This window comes from Mauremys mutica, chromosome 9 (genome assembly GCF_020497125.1).
Source record: "Mauremys mutica isolate MM-2020 ecotype Southern chromosome 9, ASM2049712v1, whole genome shotgun sequence".
In the NCBI taxonomy this organism is placed as follows: domain Eukaryota; kingdom Metazoa; phylum Chordata; order Testudines; family Geoemydidae; genus Mauremys; species Mauremys mutica.
The window spans coordinates 101,072,470-101,091,959 of NC_059080.1; the positions used below are offsets into that span (position 1 = coordinate 101,072,470).

Genomic DNA, 19,490 nt, shown 5'->3' on the forward strand with positions numbered 1-19,490 from the left:
ATTGCGCATCTGTTTTAGTTTGGGAGAACATCTGCATTAGCCACTGTAATAATGGGTTGAGATTATTTAATCCTATTACTTATACACTTCATTAGCTTGAGTGAATTGTTGGCAAGGGTTCAGTAAACTTCCTACGTTGAGAGATAAAAGGATGAGAAGAAAAATACAGAAGGATTCTGTTCCTCATCTTCTTTCAAATTTATCTTCTATCTTTTTAAGGGATAAAGCAATGATAATTGCTTGGCTGCATCTGCAATAGTAAATTCCACACTACAGCTTTGAACACAGAGGAAAGGATAAACTTTTTATTTTTATAGCTTCTTTGAAATGATTAGGCAAAAAAAAAAAAGTGTCCTTTAAATGTTCACCTGCACAAGCCACAAAAAAAGAAGCTTACAGGCCTGGCACAAACCACTCCCGGGAATCCGGTCTGTTGCTGATGTGAAAACAACATTAATGGAGTTACATACCCATAGCATTACATAAATAGGGGCAGTGATTTTAAACATCCAGATGGGGAAACTGGAACTAAGAGTTTGATTCAGCAAAGCCCTTAAGCATGTGCTGGACTTGAAGCACGTGCCTAAGTCCCATTGTCTGAAATGGCACATAAATATGTATTTTCAAAACATGCCTAGATAACTTCGGAGCCTACGTGCCATTTCAAAAGCAACTCCGGAGTCCAAGTCTCCTTAAAAGCAGTTTCACACTATGTGCTTTGCTGCGTTGGGGTCTGAATGATGTGCCCATGGCTACGCAGCAAATCAGTGACTGAAGCAGGCTTAGAAAGTAGAGGCCAAATTCTCAGCTGGCATAAATGAGCATAGCTCAGTAGAGCTACCCCAATTTACACCACTTGAGATTCCGGCCCCAGGAATTCTTGGCTTCTGTTCCAATATTCAAACCACTAAACCATGCTGCCTCTCTGATATGAAAGAAGACAAGAAAGTGTTTGGCTCGTCCAGATTTATAAACCAGGAACTGTTTGCTCTTCTGATAGTTCGCTCTGAGTGACTGCACAATGCATGTCTGCATAGTCAGGCCACAGGCAAACAAAATGAAAGTTTTTGAACAATTAAAAATTGGCAAATGTTTCCTGTGTTACTCTTGTGGTAGTGGAGCAGTAGTGAAGCCATAGTTAACGCTGCAACAGAAATTATGTTTAATTAGTCAATATCAGTGATCTCGTGTTAAAAAAAAAGAAGTGAGTAAACTAACCTAAACTAAAATACAAATTCCCCCAGGGAGAAGTTGGTAAACTCCAGTTACCCACGTTTACCCTTGACCATGCTACTGGTCAATATTGATGATAAAAGCCCGCAAAAGTATCTCTCTGATTTTGTTTATCATTGCTCCTCTTAACACAAAATGTTCAAACAGAGTCAGGTCCAAAACCTACAGTCACTCACCCCTTGACCAATTCCTTATTCCCATCTCAGAAAAAAAATGCCACCCAGTATTGAGAACTTGAGTTTGATCCTAGAATTAGTTCCTAACTTTTAAGCACCCAAACAAGAGCATTTAATACAGACTGACGACTATTGCATTGCAGTTGCTAAATCCTACAAATGCATTTTTAATTCTGTTGCTCATAGTATTATTAATTTTATTCCTAAAACACCACCAACCTCCCTCCATCAAGACACCTGCGGTCAGTTAAAAGCAGTTGTGATAAGTGAAGTGTTAACATCGGGCAGATGTGTCACCCCCTGTCACTACTGCAGTCAATCTAACCCCTAAAATGTGACAATACGTCTCCAATCTAACTAGATCTTCCAATACGTGAGCCATGTAGCGCGGCTACAATCTGTTGTCAATGTTAATATACTTTTTCCCCCTTACAGAGAAATTTACTGCCAAAAGCCTTTGGTTTGCTTGCTCTGTATTTGGGGGAAGTTTTTGCATTGGGCTTTGTATAAAGAAGAGGTTAAGGGGAGTATTGCAAACATTGTCATAAAAGATTGAAGAGCAAGATGTTCGAGCCGTGCCAGCTGTCTCCTTTCCAACTACAGTATTACCATAAGGACTGAACGCAAGGTTAACCAGACATACTGGTCTGGCAGGGGATGCTGCTGTTTTGCAAATGGGAGTGTTTTTTGATGTCCTGATGACTTTCTCTGGGACATGGAAATTTCCTTCCATTCTTCATCCCTGCTTCTTGGCAGTCACTCCCCGTGTTGTAACAGTCAGTGATAAACGATCTGTCGGGCCAAGTCCTGAGAGATGCTGAGCACCTGTCGTTGCCGCTGCCGACAGTAAGATGGTGAGTACCTTCCCAGGTGTTCCCTCTTGTATGAGTGTCAAGGTCACCAAGTCTCAGGCCCTAATGGAGCTGGCTGGGTGCCTGGGGGAAGAGGATGGGAGAAAGCGTAAAGAATTCTTCAGGCAAACTGGAAATATTCAGTAGTCAAAGCCGAGGGACCTCAGAGAAGAATGTAAAAAATTAGGGGGCTGGACGCAATGAGTGGTGAAATAACAAGAGCCAAGTTATCATGAGCCAGAGCTGCCCTTCCGTTTTTAACAACTCCACCTAGCACTGGGGAAGTCACATGGTGCAGTATTTCAGGTGCCAGGCCAAAACTCCGGAGATTTGGGTTCGATTCCTGCTTCAGCTGCAGGCTCCCCTATTTTCTGTGTTGTCAACTTTTCTCTTTCCTAGTGTTGTCAACTTCCCTGGAGAAATCATTTAGGGTAAAAAAAAAAATGTAAAAGCTTGTAAATCACTGAGGAGACTCGCATTAATTTTCAGTGGGCCTTGAACTCTGAAGGTTTATTTAGGTGAGTGTGGTTTGGAAAGTGTTACCCTAATCTTTCTGTGCCTCAGTTCCCCAGTGGCAAAAATGGAATAGTAATATTCCCTTTCTCCCGCCATTTGTCTGGCTTGTCCATTTAGATTGTAAGTGGCTCTGTCTCCTGCAATATGTTTGCATAGCACAGTGGGGCCTGCATTTAATGTGTTGGTGATTTTTTTGCAGGTCATGCTTGATGGTCTGGTGGTTCCTTCTGGCCTTGGACTCTGAATCTGCTCCCATTGAAATCAATGGCAAAACTCCCATTAATTTGGATGGGAGAAGTTAGACCAGTGCTGATTGCTTCTGAGAGAGAGAGGCCTGTGAAGTAACATTAGTGTGCACAGATCTAAAGTCTGAGGTCAATCCCCACTGTAAAATTACATCTGTTTTTTAAAAGAATTCTAAATCATGTATGTAGATATTTCAGCACTAATTTAGCAACAATGTAACAATTTAAATTGAACAAGAAAAGAGAAGCTATAATTTAAAGAATGTTTTAGGATTTTTTAAGCCCTTTATTCTTGTTTTTGTCAAGCGACATATTGAATTTGAGAGTAATTTATGGAAAGTGTTGCCTGTGTGGTGTTGCGAGTGCTCCGCAATTTGAATTTAAACTGCTCAATGGGATCATTAAGACTATTATGCATGTTTTCCCAAAGAGTTTGAATTCAAAGTGACAACTCGAACAGAAATATAAAGTCGTGCACTCCTTAAATCATGGAATGGGTTTGTCCTCAAAGAATTTAATTGAGATCAGCATTATTCTGTACGCCCTATCTTAGGAGCTGCTGCTAATGTAACGTGATGCCCCTGAGTGGATTGTCAGCAGTGGGAATTGAACCTGAGATGTCAGAACCTAAAAGACCCAGCTCTGTTAGCTAAGGCTCTAGTGGGCTCATCAGCAGCCATCGTTGGCTGAGCCACCACTAGCAGGGACAGACTGCCACACCCGTCAGCATGGGTTACACTAGTATGCAGCAGTTGTAGGGTTGCCAGTTTTGTTTGGTTGTATTCCTGGTGGTTTCATCACGTGACGTAATCTCTAATTCCTGATTAATCTAGAATTCCTGGAGATTCCAGGACAATCCTGGAGGGCTGGCAGAACTGTTGCAGCCAGGATATAAAGCAGAAGCAGACTCTGGAGCTGCTATGGTTTACTTCAGGGACCTCCAGTAGCTCCAGAGTCCAGGGGGTGCAAAAATGTAATAGGTAATAGTCAGTGTGCCAGCACCTACCCCTGTGAACCTTTGCGTGTTTGTTCAGAGCTAGGAAAGTTTGTTGATCCCATCTTGCCCTTCCCAGCTTGGAAGAGGGGGAGGGGAAGAGATAAACTGAATATTTTGTCCCTAGACAAAACAAAAAGAGTATTTTTCCCTTTGCTTTTTAAAGTAAATAGTCTCCTTTCCAGTGTGTGGCTATAAAAAAGAGACTGTGGGGGTGATGAGAGCACTATGCAGTTACTCCTCTATAGAGAAGCACGTGGGTCATAATAGAGAGGACAAGGACCAATTATACTCATTAGCCAACAAGGACAGAACAAGCTGTCCATGTGCTGAAGTTGCAGCAGGGGAAATGCCAGGAGAATGTGATGGAAAACTTCATAATACGGGGCCTTGCCAAGAGTGGTGATGGGATCACCTTGGCTGGAGATTTTCAAAGCCAGACTGGACACCTATCAATTAGGGGTGGTTTGAGGATAATGAGATCAATCTGTTTGCAATGCAGCAGGCTGTGCTTGGACATCCCTCTGAAAATCCTTATTTCCACAGGCAGGAGAGTAGGGCCAGATCCTGCCTTTCCAGGAGATAGGTCTGTCTGCAGGCTGCCTGTAGAGACAAAGCAGGGGGGAATATGTTAGCCAAATGCACATAATCCCAAATTAAATCCTCTCCCTACCTGCTAGAGCTCGGGGACAGGTTGGGAACAGGTGGTGCTGACCAGCTACTTCCGGAGTCCTGCTAGCACCGGGCTTCGTGCTTCAAGATGGGGAGCAATGTGGTTTCTTTGAACAGGAGCAGCATACTTGCCCCCGGCTTGTGTTCTCTGCACAGTGCAGCATACCACCCCCACCCCCGTGCAGCAGACCTACTTCTTGGAGGTCTGAGCCCTGAGAGCTGTTTGTTTGTTTAGATCATTTCCTTTAGTGTTTAAACCTGCCCCCGTCCCAGGCTCTGGTCGCCCCAGCACAGACTTCCTGCAAAAAGATGGAAATATCAGGGGGAGGCACGTTTTCATTGCTGGGGGGCCCCCGCCTCTGAAAATCCCTTCCGGGCCGGTTTGACGGAGCTCAAATCTTTTAGCAGATTGCTTTCCAGGGAAGCTCTGTTCTCTTACTAAGCCGTGGACCCTCTGTTTGCTCTTTCAGCATTTTGTAATTTAGGTGCATTTTACAAATTTAAAAAAAAATAGTAAGTGCCAGGCAGTGATATGAGACACGCTGTTCGGGAAGGCCCTAAAATTAGAAATGTTGGAGACAGATGTTCTCTCTGCCACAGAAGTGGAATGAAATGGTCAGGGACAAGCTGCTGTCCTACAGTGTTAAACTCCCACGTGTCCTCGCCTGGATTTCCCACCCAGTGGGGTGAGTCCCATTCAATAACATTTCCAGTAAGGACAACGCCCTCCCTTTCAGCTGGATCGGTGGGATTTTACGGGTCCAGGACTGTGCAGCTGCTAAAGGATTGGTCTTCAATACATGGCACTGACTGCAGCTGTTCCCGGCTGTGCAGAGAGATTGCTCCTTAGGTGTCCTAGCTCGTGTGTCCTGCTGTTAGCAGACTGGTGTTCTCCAATGGCAGACATTGCCGGAGAGAATCATCTCATTCATCTGAATCCATGTGGCATGGGAAGAGTTTCTCTCTACTTTAAAAGAAAACACTGACGCATAAGGAGTGCTCCAGGCACTCACATAGGCCTGTTTTTATTGGAGCCTCTTCCTCCTGTCACCCAACCACCTGTGTTTCTCCCCCTTTGTTGTTATTCCAGTAGCACCCAGAGCCCGCACTGATACTGGACCCGGTTGTGCTGAGCAAACACAGCGAGAGACAGTCCCTGCTCCAGAGAACTCCCAGTGCAAACAGCCACGGGTGGGGGAGAAGGTGGATTGTTATCCCCAAGGCCCAGAGAGGTTCAGTGACTAGATTTGCCCAGGGTCACACAGAACCAGGAGCAGAATCCAGCCCTTCTCATTGCCCATCATGCTGACCAATATCGTCTCTCTGTTTCCTTGTACTCCCTCCATCTGTCTTTATCCGTCCGTCTCTTGTGTTATCCTTAGATTATCAGCTCCTCGGGGCAGGACCGGCTTTTTGTTCTGTGTGTGGACAATGCCTAGCACAATGGCTAGGCTCCTGTGTGCAACAGTAATAGAAATCACTAACCACAAGCCCGTCTGTCCTCCACCGTCTCTGTCCTTTTGGAACCCGGACGCTTTGCTGCTTTAAGCTAGGGACTCTCTCTCTCTCCTTCAGGGACATGCAGCTGCTAGCGCAGTGGGGCTCTGATCCCTCACGAAGGTGATATACATCAGACTGTGTGCGGGAGAGCGACGTGAGATTGCTCTGCAGGTGCGGCAGGCGGGGAGGCGGTGTGACAGGATGGCATGTTATCAAGTGCTAATCATTGCTCATCCATCGCGCGTTGTTCTTGCCTTTTGTTTAAAATAGATAAGCGAGAATTATTTTAAGGGGGTGTTGATTTTCATAACTGTATGTGTAAAAGGTGCATTTATCATCGGTGTGTGTAATTCCATCCAGTCTGTGGTATTTAGCCATGGGGGCGATAAAGAAAGAATATGGCATTTAAGCCAGTTAATTCAGTTCTGAAAACCTGGTCTTCAATCAATAGGGGGTTAATTTTTTGCCTTTGGTTTAACTGGGGGGGAGGAGAGAGTGTTAGTTGTTTTGCACTTGGGCCAATACATTAGCATTATACCACATTGTAGCATTGTTAACAGCCAGAGTTACCGGTTAAAGGCCTTTGACCTACAGCTACTCCTTGCTAACGATGCTTTGAGTGTTCGGGCTGCTCTGCCTTTTCATACTATGGATGTAGCAGGTCTGATTTATCCTTGCCCAATTTTTTCAGAGGACAAAGAGTCTCATCTCTCTCTTAGCGAAAATGCCCTCCTGCTTAGTCCAGGCAGCAATTTGCAACGCTCATGGCCAGAGAAGAACGGAAAAGTAGAGCATGTCCTTTGTGAATGCTGCTTCGGTCAGATGCTTTGTTGAAGCCTTAGCAAAAGGAGCTTTGCTTTGGGAGAAAGTTCCATCTTTGAACTGATCTTGCCTCCAGAAGGGCTCTGGTTTTGGCACTTGGCAGCGTTGGTTCGACTGCACGCAATATTTGCAGGAGAGGAAAGTGTCTGACTTGCCACCATACACACGCAAACCCCAATGGGTTTGGTAGATTCCTGGTTAGAAAAACAGCCTAATGCCAGCGAAGGGAAAGGACAACAAACAGTGACGGTGACAAGAGGAAAAGTGTATTGATTCTGAGCTGTATCACGAGTGCTGGCTGCACAGAGAGGGAGAAAGCACATTCCAAGTGCATCTGTCCTTCCCCCTCAGCTGCACTGATTACAAAGCTGTGGGCCAAGAATAATATTGACAGAAAAAGTAAGTCGTGCACTTGGGCATTTTACCAGAAGGAAGACCAGATTACATGTGGAGTTTAATTCTTAGCCTGGGCTTTGCCAGGGATAAGAAGTTACTGCATGCTGCGCATGTAGCAGCTCTCATTGCTAGCGGAGAACATGTTGGTAGATCAACCACCAAGACCTATTGTGTCTATAGTTGTCACTCGTCAGTGTCAAGAAAACCACCTGCATGGGCGGCGACAGCTGCCCTATTGTGGGAGACCGGGGCTTGGTAGGTGGGATCTGTCAGAATGCCAAGAAGGTTTAAGGCATGTGGCGTGGTTTGCATAGCTTTGCCCTTGCTGTCCCTTGGCTTGTTTTCCTTTGTGCAGTGCATTTCCCACAGAACGTTTAGCTTAGATGCCGCATGTGGTTTTTCACAGGGATTCTGTCTTGTACCCTGTTGCACACATTGAGAGCTGGATTGACCTTAAGTTCTGTAAGGAAGTGAAATGGGTTTGCTCGGGGACTCAGCAATCTGTATGACCTCATTACTACATGGCCCTGGCTTCAGACACTCCCACTTGGATAAGAAATGATCTTAGTAAATGTATCCAGTGTTTTCTTCGAGGGTTTATGGATTTATTTTTTTAACAGCAATCACATATAAGACATGATTTTGACTCCTAGACTTTAAGGCCGGAAGCAACCATCATGATCATCTCATCTGACCTCCTGTACGTCATGGAACATCACCCAGCCACTGCTGTAGTAGGCCCATAACCTCTGGCTGAGTTCTGAAGTCCTCAAACCATCATTTAAAGACTGCAAGTTACAGAGAATCCACCATTTACAGTGGTTTAAACCAGCAAGTGACCCGCACCCCACACTGCAGAGGAAGGTGAAAAACCTCCAGGGTCTCCTTGGGGAAAATTCCTTTCCAACCCCAAATACGGCGATCAATCAGATTCTGAGCATATGGGCAAACCCACCAGTCGGACACCTGGGCCCTCCCCATCTGGTGTCCCATCTCCAGCCATTGGGGAGATATGCTAATAGTAATCGCAGATGGGCCATGTGCAGCTGTTGGCAGTCTCATCGTACCGTCCCCTCCATAAATGTATCATGCTCAGTCTTAAAACAAGTTAGGTTTTTCGCCCCCACTCACTCCATGGAGGGCTCTTCCAGAACTTTACCTCTCTGATATTTACAAACTTTCACCTAATTTCAAGCCTAAACTTATCAATGGCCAGTTTATAGCCATTTGTTCCTGTGCCAACATTGGCCATTAACTTAATTAACTCCTCTCCCTCTCTAGCGTTTAGCCCTCTGACATACTTATAGAGAGCGATCAGATCTCCCCTCAGCCTTTGTTTGGTTAGGCTAAACAAGCCAAGCTCCTTAACTCTCCTCTCATAAGACAGGTTCTACATTCCTCGGATCATCCTGGTAGCCCTTCTCTGCATCTGTTCCCATTTGAAATCATCTTTCTTACATGTGGGAGACCAGAGCTGCACACAGTTTTCCAGATGAGGTCTCACCAATGTATAATGGTACTAACATTTCCCTGTCTCTACTGAAAATACCTCACCTGATGCATCCTAGGATTTTATTAGCTGTTTTCATGGCTGCATGACATTGGCAGTTCGTAGTCATCTTGTGATCAACCAACAATACAGGTCTTTTTCCTCCGCTGTTGCTTCCAAAAGCAGCAAAGAGTCCTGTGGCACCTTATAGATTAACAGACGTATTGGAGCATGAGCTTTCATGGGTGAATACCCGCTTCGTCAGATGCATGTGGTGGGTATTCACCCACGAAAGCTCATGCTCCGATACGTCTGTTAGTCTATAAGGTGCCACAGAACTCTTCGCTGCGTTTACAGTTCCAGACTAACACGGCGACCCCTCTGATACCTGTTGCTTCCAACTGATTCATCCCCAGCTTACAGCAAAAATTCTTGTCATTAGTCCCTAAGTGCATGATGTTGCACTATTAAATGTTGTCCCGTTTCTATTACTCCAGTTTTCACAGTCATCCAAATCTTTGTGTGTGATATTCAGGTTTTCCTCCTGTATTGGCAATACGTCCCAGTGTTGTCATCCATAAACTTTACTAGCACAGGGTTCTATGGGGAGGTTGAAAGTATCTTCCAGGAAGTGATGGGGTTTGGAGAAGAGCTTTTTGGTTATTTTCATTTACTGGCTGGCCAAGTTAATTTGTTACCATGTGACTGTTTAATGCCACTAGTGGATGAAGTTTGTGTCATTATATATGATTTGTAATTCTGCTGGGTGGTGGTGTAAGATTAATTGATGATCACGGTGCCTAGAGCTCTTTGTATAGGTATCTTTTTAAACTACTGTATACATCTAAATAAATAACAGATACGGTGCATTCTAGCAGCATGCCTACACTACCTGAGCACTAAACACTGAAATTGACCAGATCAGTCTTTTTTCGCTGTCCCTGTTGCGGTAAGTGCATGAAGCAAGCTAACAGCATCAATGGTGAAAAGTAATCAGGTTCAGGGTGTTATTAGTAACATGGGTAAGGACTGTCTCTCTTAAAAGCTTTATTATTATCTTAACTCTTGACACTGTCGCGTCTTTATTTTATTTTTATTTAAGTTATTTTAACCAATACGTTATTGTGGCACTCTTCCACCAGAGGTGTCTGTGTAAATGCGAGCAGTGTTAAAGCCAGACAACACTTCTTAAATTAGTAAATATTTCCTTCAGAAAGCCACTGTGACCGGACATATTTTAGGAGGAAAAGTAAAATTACAGCAATGTTCTCTACTCTGTTTAAGTAACTTTTAAACTTTTTTAAAAAATTACATGTGCTGCCAAATATTTATCTTCTGTCATGAAAAGAAAAATTTTTGTTTGATGTTCTATTCTCCTTGGCATTTAGCTGTTCCTTGGAGCTCTCAAAAGTCTCTGTATTCTCCTAGCATGGTGACAGGTTTCAGAGGGGTAGCCGTGTTAGTCTGTATCAGCAAAAACAATGAGGAGTCCTTGTGGCACCGTAGAGACTAACACATTTATTTGAGCATAAGCTTTTCCTCCCTTGGTATTCACCCCTTCTTGTCAACTGCTGAGAATAGGCCACTGCCACGTTAATTGAATTGGCTCGTTAGCACTGACCCCCCCCCCAACTTGGTAATGCAACTCCCATCTTTTCATGTGCTGTGTATTTATACCTGCCTACTGTATTTTCCACTCCATGCATCTGATGAAGTGGGTTTTAGCCCATGAAAGCTGATGCTAAAATAAATTGGTTAGTCTCTAAGGTGCCGCAAGGACTCCTCGTTGTTTCTGTATTCCCCTAAAGACTTAATGTAGGTCACTGATAGTGAGATTGCAGTCCTTACGTAGAACTGCAGTCTGTGTAGGCCTGGATTCAGCAAAGCACTTAAGCAAGGGCTTAAACTCCATTGGCTTCAGCACAAGGTATTAGGCCCGACAATTGGTATGATGTGCACAGAAAAGCTTTTTAAGCGGTTTCCAGAGATTTAGAGAACATTTGAGTCGCAGCGTCACTCAGAGTTCTGTGCAGTTGGCTTCACTGTAACTAAGGCAACAGGGTTTAAAGGTGAAGGGATCTGAAAACAGGGACAGTATATACGGCACAGCCTTGCAAACACAACTGAGCGGAGCACTCGTCAGAGTACTGGGATTACCCACAATACCGAGCACCAGCCTTGGTAACACATGCAGGATCAAACCTACATTTATTTTTATTTTTTTAAATCTGAAACATTTCTAAAGTGGTTAATTCTGCTTCAGGAAAACTCAAGTGGCTTGAAAAGAATCCCTGGCCATGAGGGGGCACTCGGGTGTCAACTACTATTGTCCAGCACCACTGTGACCATCTGGTCTCACCCCCTGCATGACACTGGAACAGAGAACTTCCCTGAATTAATTCTCATTTGAACTCGAGCTGATCTTTTAGAAAAACATCCTGTCTTGATTTAAAGATTGCCAGTGATGGAGAATCCACCGGAACCCTTGGTCGATTGTTCCAGTGGTTAATTACCCTCGCTGTTAAAAGTTTGTGCCTTGCTTCCAGTCTGAATTGGTCTAGCTTCAACTTCCAGCCGTGATCTCACCTGAGACCTTTTTGCTGAAAAGAGACTATTCCCGTTTTAAAACAAGAGAGTCCAGCGGTGCTCTGTTGCCTCTGACAGGTTTTCTTTCACTCTGGCGTGGCAATAAGATTAAAGTTTTATGGCAATATCACCACTATCCTAAGAAGAAAAATAATTATCATCATAAAACGTTTCCTTTCTGCCAGTTAGATTTCAAACTCTTTTCTGCATCTGTTAATACAATCCTTAATTCACTTGGAACATTTTACTGTCACTTCAGATAAGTTTAATCAGATAGAATTATTGCCCTAATATTCTTTTAATCTTTGTATTTCATACATGCACAATATCACCCCCACCCCCACATTCCTTATAGAGCATATTTTTGCATGGAAGTCAGTCTTGAGATCATGTGAAAAATCAAAGAGCTTTAGCCTCAACACTGCTCACTTCCACTGAAGTGTCTTTCATGCCCTATTAATTACTTTAATGGAGACATGCTGCTTTAAGGGAGTTCTTTATTAATACCACTAAATCTTTTTTTATTGTTGTTTAAACACTTTTTCTTTCCATCATGTAGATGTATTTAATCCTTTCTGTCTTTAAAATAGATGAGTGCATAACGCCACATAAAATATTAAGACACCTCTCTTTTACATTCTTCAGCCGGGGGGGGGCAGGGCATTTTGTTCTTTGGAATGCTCTCTTTTGCTTGATGTAGCTATATTTTAGCATAAGTGATGGGGTAGTAAAAGGGACATCCTCCCTGGAAGGAAAAAAATGTCACTTCCTTACATATATTACTAATAATATGTTAGCTTATTATACGGAAGGAACTTTAAACATCAGACTGACTTCTTGCTACGTGTGCTGCGAGGTAGGTTTGCTTTTGGTTCTTCAGTCTTCTGGGACAGTGAAACTAGAATGGTCAGTTTGGCTTTCAGGTTGTCAGCACAAAGCTGTTATTCAGGAAAAGACTTAACCATGTGTTCTAATCTAGTCCATTCCTCTCTCCTGGACAGCAGCTAGGGGTGTGTTTATATTCTGCCTGGGATAAGAATGCGTTCATTAATCAGGGCCTTAGATTGGGTTACCCAGCATGTAGGGCTTGTCTCTTAAGGTTGTTACCTCTGAGCTACAAAAGAAATGGGACATCTGGACTGATCCTGAGCCCATCTGGCAGTGTACAGATTTCTCAGAACAGCCAGATCAAAAAAGTAACAATCCTGCGAAAATCTGGTGGCAACCCTACTGTCTGTACCTAAAAGTTATATGGTGTTAACTATGCATATAATTTGATACAAACCCTCCTAGTGAAATAGTTATACTGGAAAAATGTTTGTGTAGACCAGACCTAATACTGGATTTTAATACACTGCATATATTAATTTTTCAAATATATATCTTGTTTGTTGAAAATGTTTAGATTCAAATTGATTAAAAAAACTAAATTGGGACATTGGGTGGAATTCTCAAAAGCATCTAAGTGATTTAGGAACCTGACTGCCACTCTAGATTGATTTAAATCACCAATTTTAATCATGATTTAATCAGCAAGCAGGAAACCTTGATTTAAATAGTCATTTTAAAAATTTGTTTGCATTTGTGCTTTTTAGTTATATTCTTAAAGAAAGGTTGAGTCTCACTGGTTGGTATAATTTGGTACTTCGTTTTGCTAACCAGGAGGATTCACTAATCTCGCTATATATTTTTAAGTAATTATATCACTTATTCAAATTCTTGATATATACAGTTTTTTTAATTGCTAGAAAATGGTGGATGACACATTCTTATTTATTAGAAGATGATTCATAGAATCATAGACTATCAGGGTTGAAAGGGACCTCAGGAGGTATCTAGTCCAACCCCCTCCTCAAAGCAGGACCAATCCCCAATTGAATCATCCCAGCCAGGGCTTTGACAAGCCTGACCTTAAAAACTCTAAGGAAGGAGATTCCACCACCTCCCTAGATAACCTATTTCAGTGTTTCATCACCCTCCTAGTGAAAAAGTTTTTCCTAATATCCAACCTAAACCTCCACCACTGCAACTTAAGACCATTACTCCTTGTTCTGTCATCTGCCACCACTGAGAACAGTCTAGATCCATCCTCTTTGGAACCCCCTTTCAGATAATTGAAAGCAGCTATCAAATCCCCCCTCATTCTTCTCTTCTGCAGACTAAACAATCCCAGTTCCCTCAGCCTCTCCTCATAAGTCATGTGCTCCAGCCCCCTAATCATTTTTGTTGCCCTCCGCTGGACTCTTTCCAATTTTTCCACATCCTCTTGTAGTGTGGGGCCCAAAACTGGACCCAGTTAATTTTTTACTCATGATTTGTGTCAAGCTGCATTGGATAGAAATGGGAATTCCAATTAAAAGTGCATGAAAACAGCATTTTAGCATTCTTTTTTATTAAATAAAATGATCTTAAATGTGCTGGCTACATAAGAAAAACGTGTTTTGTGTTTAAAACTAATTTATTAAATAAATGAAGTATCTGTAGTCAGAGACTTGAACCGGTTGTTTCTGGTCACCGTGTCCTTCAAGATTTTAGAATTAATAGATCTCGTCCTCTCATGCCTAATTTTTATTCATAGTTTGGAAGAGGAGAACAAACTTTCCTGCTTTTTCAACTCCCAGCTGGTTGTTCCACTTCGGATGAATTATTCATTGAACTAAGTTGAACAAACCGAAATGAAGAAATATTCTTTCTGTACCTGCAGAAAAGACTGCTGCTGTCAAAAGCTGATTTAGCGTTTCAACAAACTCTGGTTCCAGGTGCTTAGCCAGTGACTGCCACCAGTTCAGTGGTCTGACTTTTTCTACAATACTGCAGCAGAAAACATGTGCTACTTTTAAATATTACTCATTTTTTATTTAATTCAAATTATTTTAATAGATTATTGTACGTTCAGCCTTAACATAAAAAAATCTGATTTAAATAAAAAAAACTCATTTTTTTTAATGTTGTTGGTTTTTTAAATCATAGTTTTTATCCACTCTGCTCCTTAAGGACCTACGTCACTTTTGAAAATTGGACTTAGGTGCCTGAAAATTTTGAAAATTTTACTTCTAATTTCTTGAACAGCCATTCCTGCATTTAAGATCTATGAAGAACCTTGGTTGAGTTTTAAAAGTAAATCAGACAAAAATGAGTTATTGCAGTACATTATCAAAGAATTTCTTTTGGCTTAGAAATGTCCTTATGTTTTTTAGTAGGTTTTTACATTGTGTATGCCCGTTCAATGTCCACACAGCTTTCTCGAGGCCTCTGTGGAGTCTGGTCTGACAAGTGTCTGTCACTAGTGCGCTTAACTTTAGCTGGGCAAAGCTTTTTGTTTGGGAAGGGTATTGTAATTGCAACAACACACAGTGAAATATAAAGGCAAGAATAAACTTCTGGGACTCCCTGACATTTTAAAATAAGCAGCTGATCAAATCTTTGGACCCAAGTGCTGCTCTGTGTTCCGGGTGTAAATTCAGAGTGACTCCACTGATGTCACTGGAGTTGCTCTGGATTCACAGTCTGGCCCTGTGAGAAATGTTTCGGAAGCCTGCTCCAGCTCCCATTGAAGCCACTGAGAGTATTTCCATTGACTTTCATGGGAGCTGACTCAAACCTTAGTTGCACAAGAACACGTGGCTAACAGAAGTTTACCCGTGCCATTTAATGCATACCATAAAGGTGCTCCTTGGACGGTACACATTCTAGTTTTCATTTCTATGTTTTAATATTGAAGATAATCAAGATAGATGCAATAAACAACATTCATATGAATTTTAGTTTGTAACACCCTAACACGATCAGAAAGACTGATGAGATGTTCTATTTTTTCCCTGTAGCTTCCCCCTCCCTTGTGCATACCTTCTTTATTTTTTAAATAAATAATCATATTTTAAAAGCAGTGTAAATAGATTGCAAAGTGTGCTCCAATGGGGTGGATAAATATATTCCGTCTGGTAGGGAGTGATTATTAAATAATTCACGACTGGCAAACCCAGGGGTGAGTTATCCATTTTCTCCTTCTTCATGGGTAATTTTTTTTCAGATCCCACAGGAGCTAATTATGTTTTCTTTGTACATAATGTTTAATATTTTTTTATATTCTGACACTAATTCCTCCAACTACAGATTCTGCATTTTTTTTCCCCAAAATGTATGTGTGTTGACAGGAGGGCCTAAGTCAATTTTCTTCCCTCTTTTGAAAAAAGAGAGAGAGAGAGAGAGAGAGGTGTATCTCTAAAGCGCTCATGGAAGCAGAAGAATTTGGAAAGGAATTTCCACATAGAGAATGAAATTTGCCTTTGTGCAGAGGGCAGACAAGCAGAAGGACTAAGGAGTATGCATAGATCTGGAGCTGGGCCGTAGCACAGGATGTGAACTTCATCACCTGCAGCAGTGTAAATTTCAGTCCGTGCCTCATCTGATAAAACCATGGAAATTAAAGTTGATGGTCTTCTGCCCCTTGATGTCAGTGGGATCAAGATCAGGGCCCCAGGACATATCTGTTCAGACCTCCTCTGTCCAGCCTACCTTTAAACGAGCTTGGCTTGCTGATAATCATTAAGCAGATTACCAGTTGAGGGCCTGATCCAAAGCCCATTGAAGCCAGTCGAAAGACTCCCACTGATATTAACAGACTTTGGATCAGTCTTTAAGAGGATTGCAGAGTTATTCCCAATCCCTTCCAAGTACAATAAAAGCTTTGTTATCCGGCATGTTGGGGGAATGAGGGGTGCCAATTAGTCAAAAATTCCGATTAACTAAGAGTTATACTTACCAATGGAATACCAATTTTCAAAGAATTAGAATACAATGAAATGAATCAAGTATAAAATAGTAGACAGGTACTTACCAATCCAGTAGTAGTATTGCACTGCAGAGTGGCTGGTTTCTTGAAGCACTTAGATGTATACAGGTAAAGTTTTCTATACAATAGGTTATGTTATGACACTACATATCACTATAGGCTGAGCATGGCCTACACCCAGATCACTAAAAATACACTTAACACTAAAACTATACTGAACATAATTTAGTCTTTTTTTGATTATTCAGAAGGCACTTTAGGATCTTAGAATCATAGAAGATTAGTATTGGAAGAGACCTCAGGAGGTCATCTAGTCCAATCCCCTGCTCAAAGGAGGACCAACCCCAACTAAATCATCCCAGCCAGGGCTTTGTCAAGCCTGACCTTAAAAACTCTAAGGATGGAGATTCCACCACCTTCCTAGGGAACCCATTCCAGTGCTTCACCACCCTCCTAGTGAAAAAGTGTTTCCTAATATCCAACCTAGACTTCTCCCACGGCAACTTAAGACCATTACTCCTTGTTCTGTCATCTGCCACCACTGAGAACAGTCTAGATCCATCCTCTTTGGAACCCTCCTTCAGGTAGTTGAAGGCTACTATCAAATCCCCTCTCACTCTTCTCTTCTGCAGACTAAACAAGCCCAGTTCCCTCAGCCTCTCCTCATAAGCCATGTGCCCCAGCCCCCTGATCATTTTCATTGCCCTCCGCTGGACTCTCTCCAATTTGTCCACATCCTTTCTGTAGTGGGGAGCCCAAAATTGGATGCAATACTCCAGATGTGGCCTCACCAGTGCCAAATAGAGGGGAATAATCACTTCCCTCCATCTGCTGGCAATGCTCCTACTAATACAGCCCAATATGCCGTTAGCCTTCTTGGCAACAAGGACACACTGTTGACTCTTATCCAGTTTCTCATGCACGGTAATCCCCAGGTCCTTTTCTACAGAACTGCTGCTTAGCCAGTCAGTCCCCAGCCTGTAGCAGTGCATGGGATTCTTCCGTCCTAAGTGCAGGACTCTGCACTTGTCCTTGTTAAACCTCATCAGATTTCTTTTGGCCCAGTTCTCCAATTTGTCTAGGTCACTCTGGACCCTATCCCTACTCTCCAGTGTATCTATCTCTCCCCCCAGCTTAGTGTCATCCATGAACTTTCTGAGGGTACAGTCCATCCCATCATCCAGATCATTAATGAAGATGTTGGTCCCTTCTGACCTTAAAGTCTATGATTCTATGTTGAACAAAACCAGCCCCAGGACCAACCCCTGGGGCACTCCACTTGATACCAGCAGCCAAGTAGACACTGAGCCGTTGATCATTACCCGTTGAGCCTGACGATCTAGCCAGCTTTCTAGCCACCTTATAGTCCATTCATCCAGCCCATACTTCTTTAACATGCTGGCAAGAATACTATGGGAGACCGTATCAAAAGCTTTGCTAAAGTCAAGATAGATCATGTCGACCACTTTCCCAATATCCACAGAGCCAGTTATCTCCTCATAGAAGGCAATCAGGTTGGTCAGGCATGACTTGCCCTTTGTAAATCCATGCTGACTGTTCCTGATCACCTTCCTGTCCTCCAAGTGCTTCAAAATGGATTCCTTGAGGACCTGCTCCATGATTTTTCTGGGGACAGAGGTGAGGCTGACCAGTGTGTAGTTCCCTGTGCAATGCTCAGGGTCATCATTATCAACATCAATTATCATTGTAGATGTAGAAAGTGTAGGAGATTGGGCTGAATCTGTAATGACTCTATGACATATCCTGGAAGCTGCTTTTTTGAATACATCCCTGATATCAGCTTGCTGACTTGCCTTTATGCCTTTATGCCTCTTTTGCATAAAAAGTAGAGTGAAGAATGTGCGATTGCATAACCTCCTGGGCAGTATACTCGTCCCGGTTACTAGATTGAAGATTTGTATTGGGAGAGATCAGAAATGTTGGTTAATAGAGCTTTCCAGATGCTGAAGTGCAGGATAACCAGCTTTTACTGCCTAAAGGCCCAGGAGCTGTGATGGGTTTGGGGGCGATGGAATTCGCACGCACCCCGGAAGCTGTGCTGTAGCGACAGTCATGCCAACCAAATGAACTGGCATATCAGTTGCTGCACCCCATTGCGCCACCTTTGGGGCTAATGAATCCGGATGCTTGTGGCTAAAGCACCCCCACCCAGGGGTCAGGGAGCACCCTACTCCTGCATTGCTACCACCCCCCTTCCCCTCCCCCAGGTCTTCTGCCTGCGCGTGAGTTTCACAGGATGCTTTGATTACATCTTTGCAGACAAAGTGCAATCTGCAGCTTTTTCCTCTGGTGCTGTCATTTGTAATTAGCCACTGGACATTCTTCTCTCAGCTCATAGAGACAAAAGGTAAGTGGAGACCCAGGGCGTGTCCACCTCTTAATATTTTTAATTATCTTTTAGGGAGCTTAATGAATCTGGCTGTCATTATGGGTGAGCAGCAGCTGTATTTCCAGGCAGGCAATGCCCTCTGGTGTTCTCTTTCACACGGTGTCCAGAGGGCAAAAACCACTTAACCAGCAAGCAGTGAAATCTTCCCAACCAGAGGGGAAAGCACCTTTTCTTCCTCTCCCTCCTTCTCCTGTTTCCTGCTGGAGCCCCAAAAGCTGGTGTGGAAACACTCTGTTTTCAGAGGCACTTGCTTTGGAGCTAAACAGTCTCAAGCAATCTTTCTGGGGACACGAAACAGACACCAAGAGCTGCAGTGGATTTGGTGGTTTTATATTGATCCAAAGAGAAGCAGTCCCTTTGAATCAAAGCCTGCTGCTGCAGGATGCCCTCCTTTCGTAATTCTCCTCAGCCCCCCAAATCTCCATTTTAAACAGGAAAAAAGAAATCATTGGTAGGAGGTACAAGCTATGCATGAGTTAGCTGTGCCTGGAGTATTTTGCTTGTTCATGCCGTGAGGGATTTATTAATTCGTAAAGCAGTATTATCTTATTTTCCATAAAGTGTCGTTATGGTGAAAACCAGTGTAAAAATAGCACCTCTCCCCAGCAGGGCGCCGATCTCTCTTCATCTTTTGAGTCTTATCGGCTGACTGCAGCGACAAAACCTAGGATTCGCTCCTCTCAGCCCAGCAGAAGCTGAGGCAGCCAGGATCTAGCGAGCTGCATTCTGATCTGCCTTGCGCTTCCTGAGCAAAATTGCCAGGACAGTTTTGGTTGCGGAACCTTCAGTACTGATGGTGACGCTCCAA

The 19,490-nt window shown here is 43.1% G+C and overlaps 1 protein-coding gene across 8 annotated transcripts in view; it reads left to right on the forward strand.

Moving 5' to 3' along the window:
• Positions 1-19,490, forward strand: part of LOC123377191 (LIM domain containing preferred translocation partner in lipoma) — a 498,276-nt gene that overhangs the window by 435,859 nt on the left and 42,927 nt on the right. Inside the window, exon 10 of one of the 8 annotated variants that reach the window (XM_045029751.1) lies at positions 14,059-14,371. The exons of the other annotated variants lie outside the window; for them this stretch is intronic. Coding sequence (XP_044885686.1) covers positions 14,059-14,145 — 87 coding nt within the window. The 3' untranslated portion in view covers positions 14,146-14,371. Of the gene's footprint in view, positions 1-14,058; positions 14,372-19,490 lie in introns of those variants that run through there. 8 annotated transcript variants of the gene reach the window in all.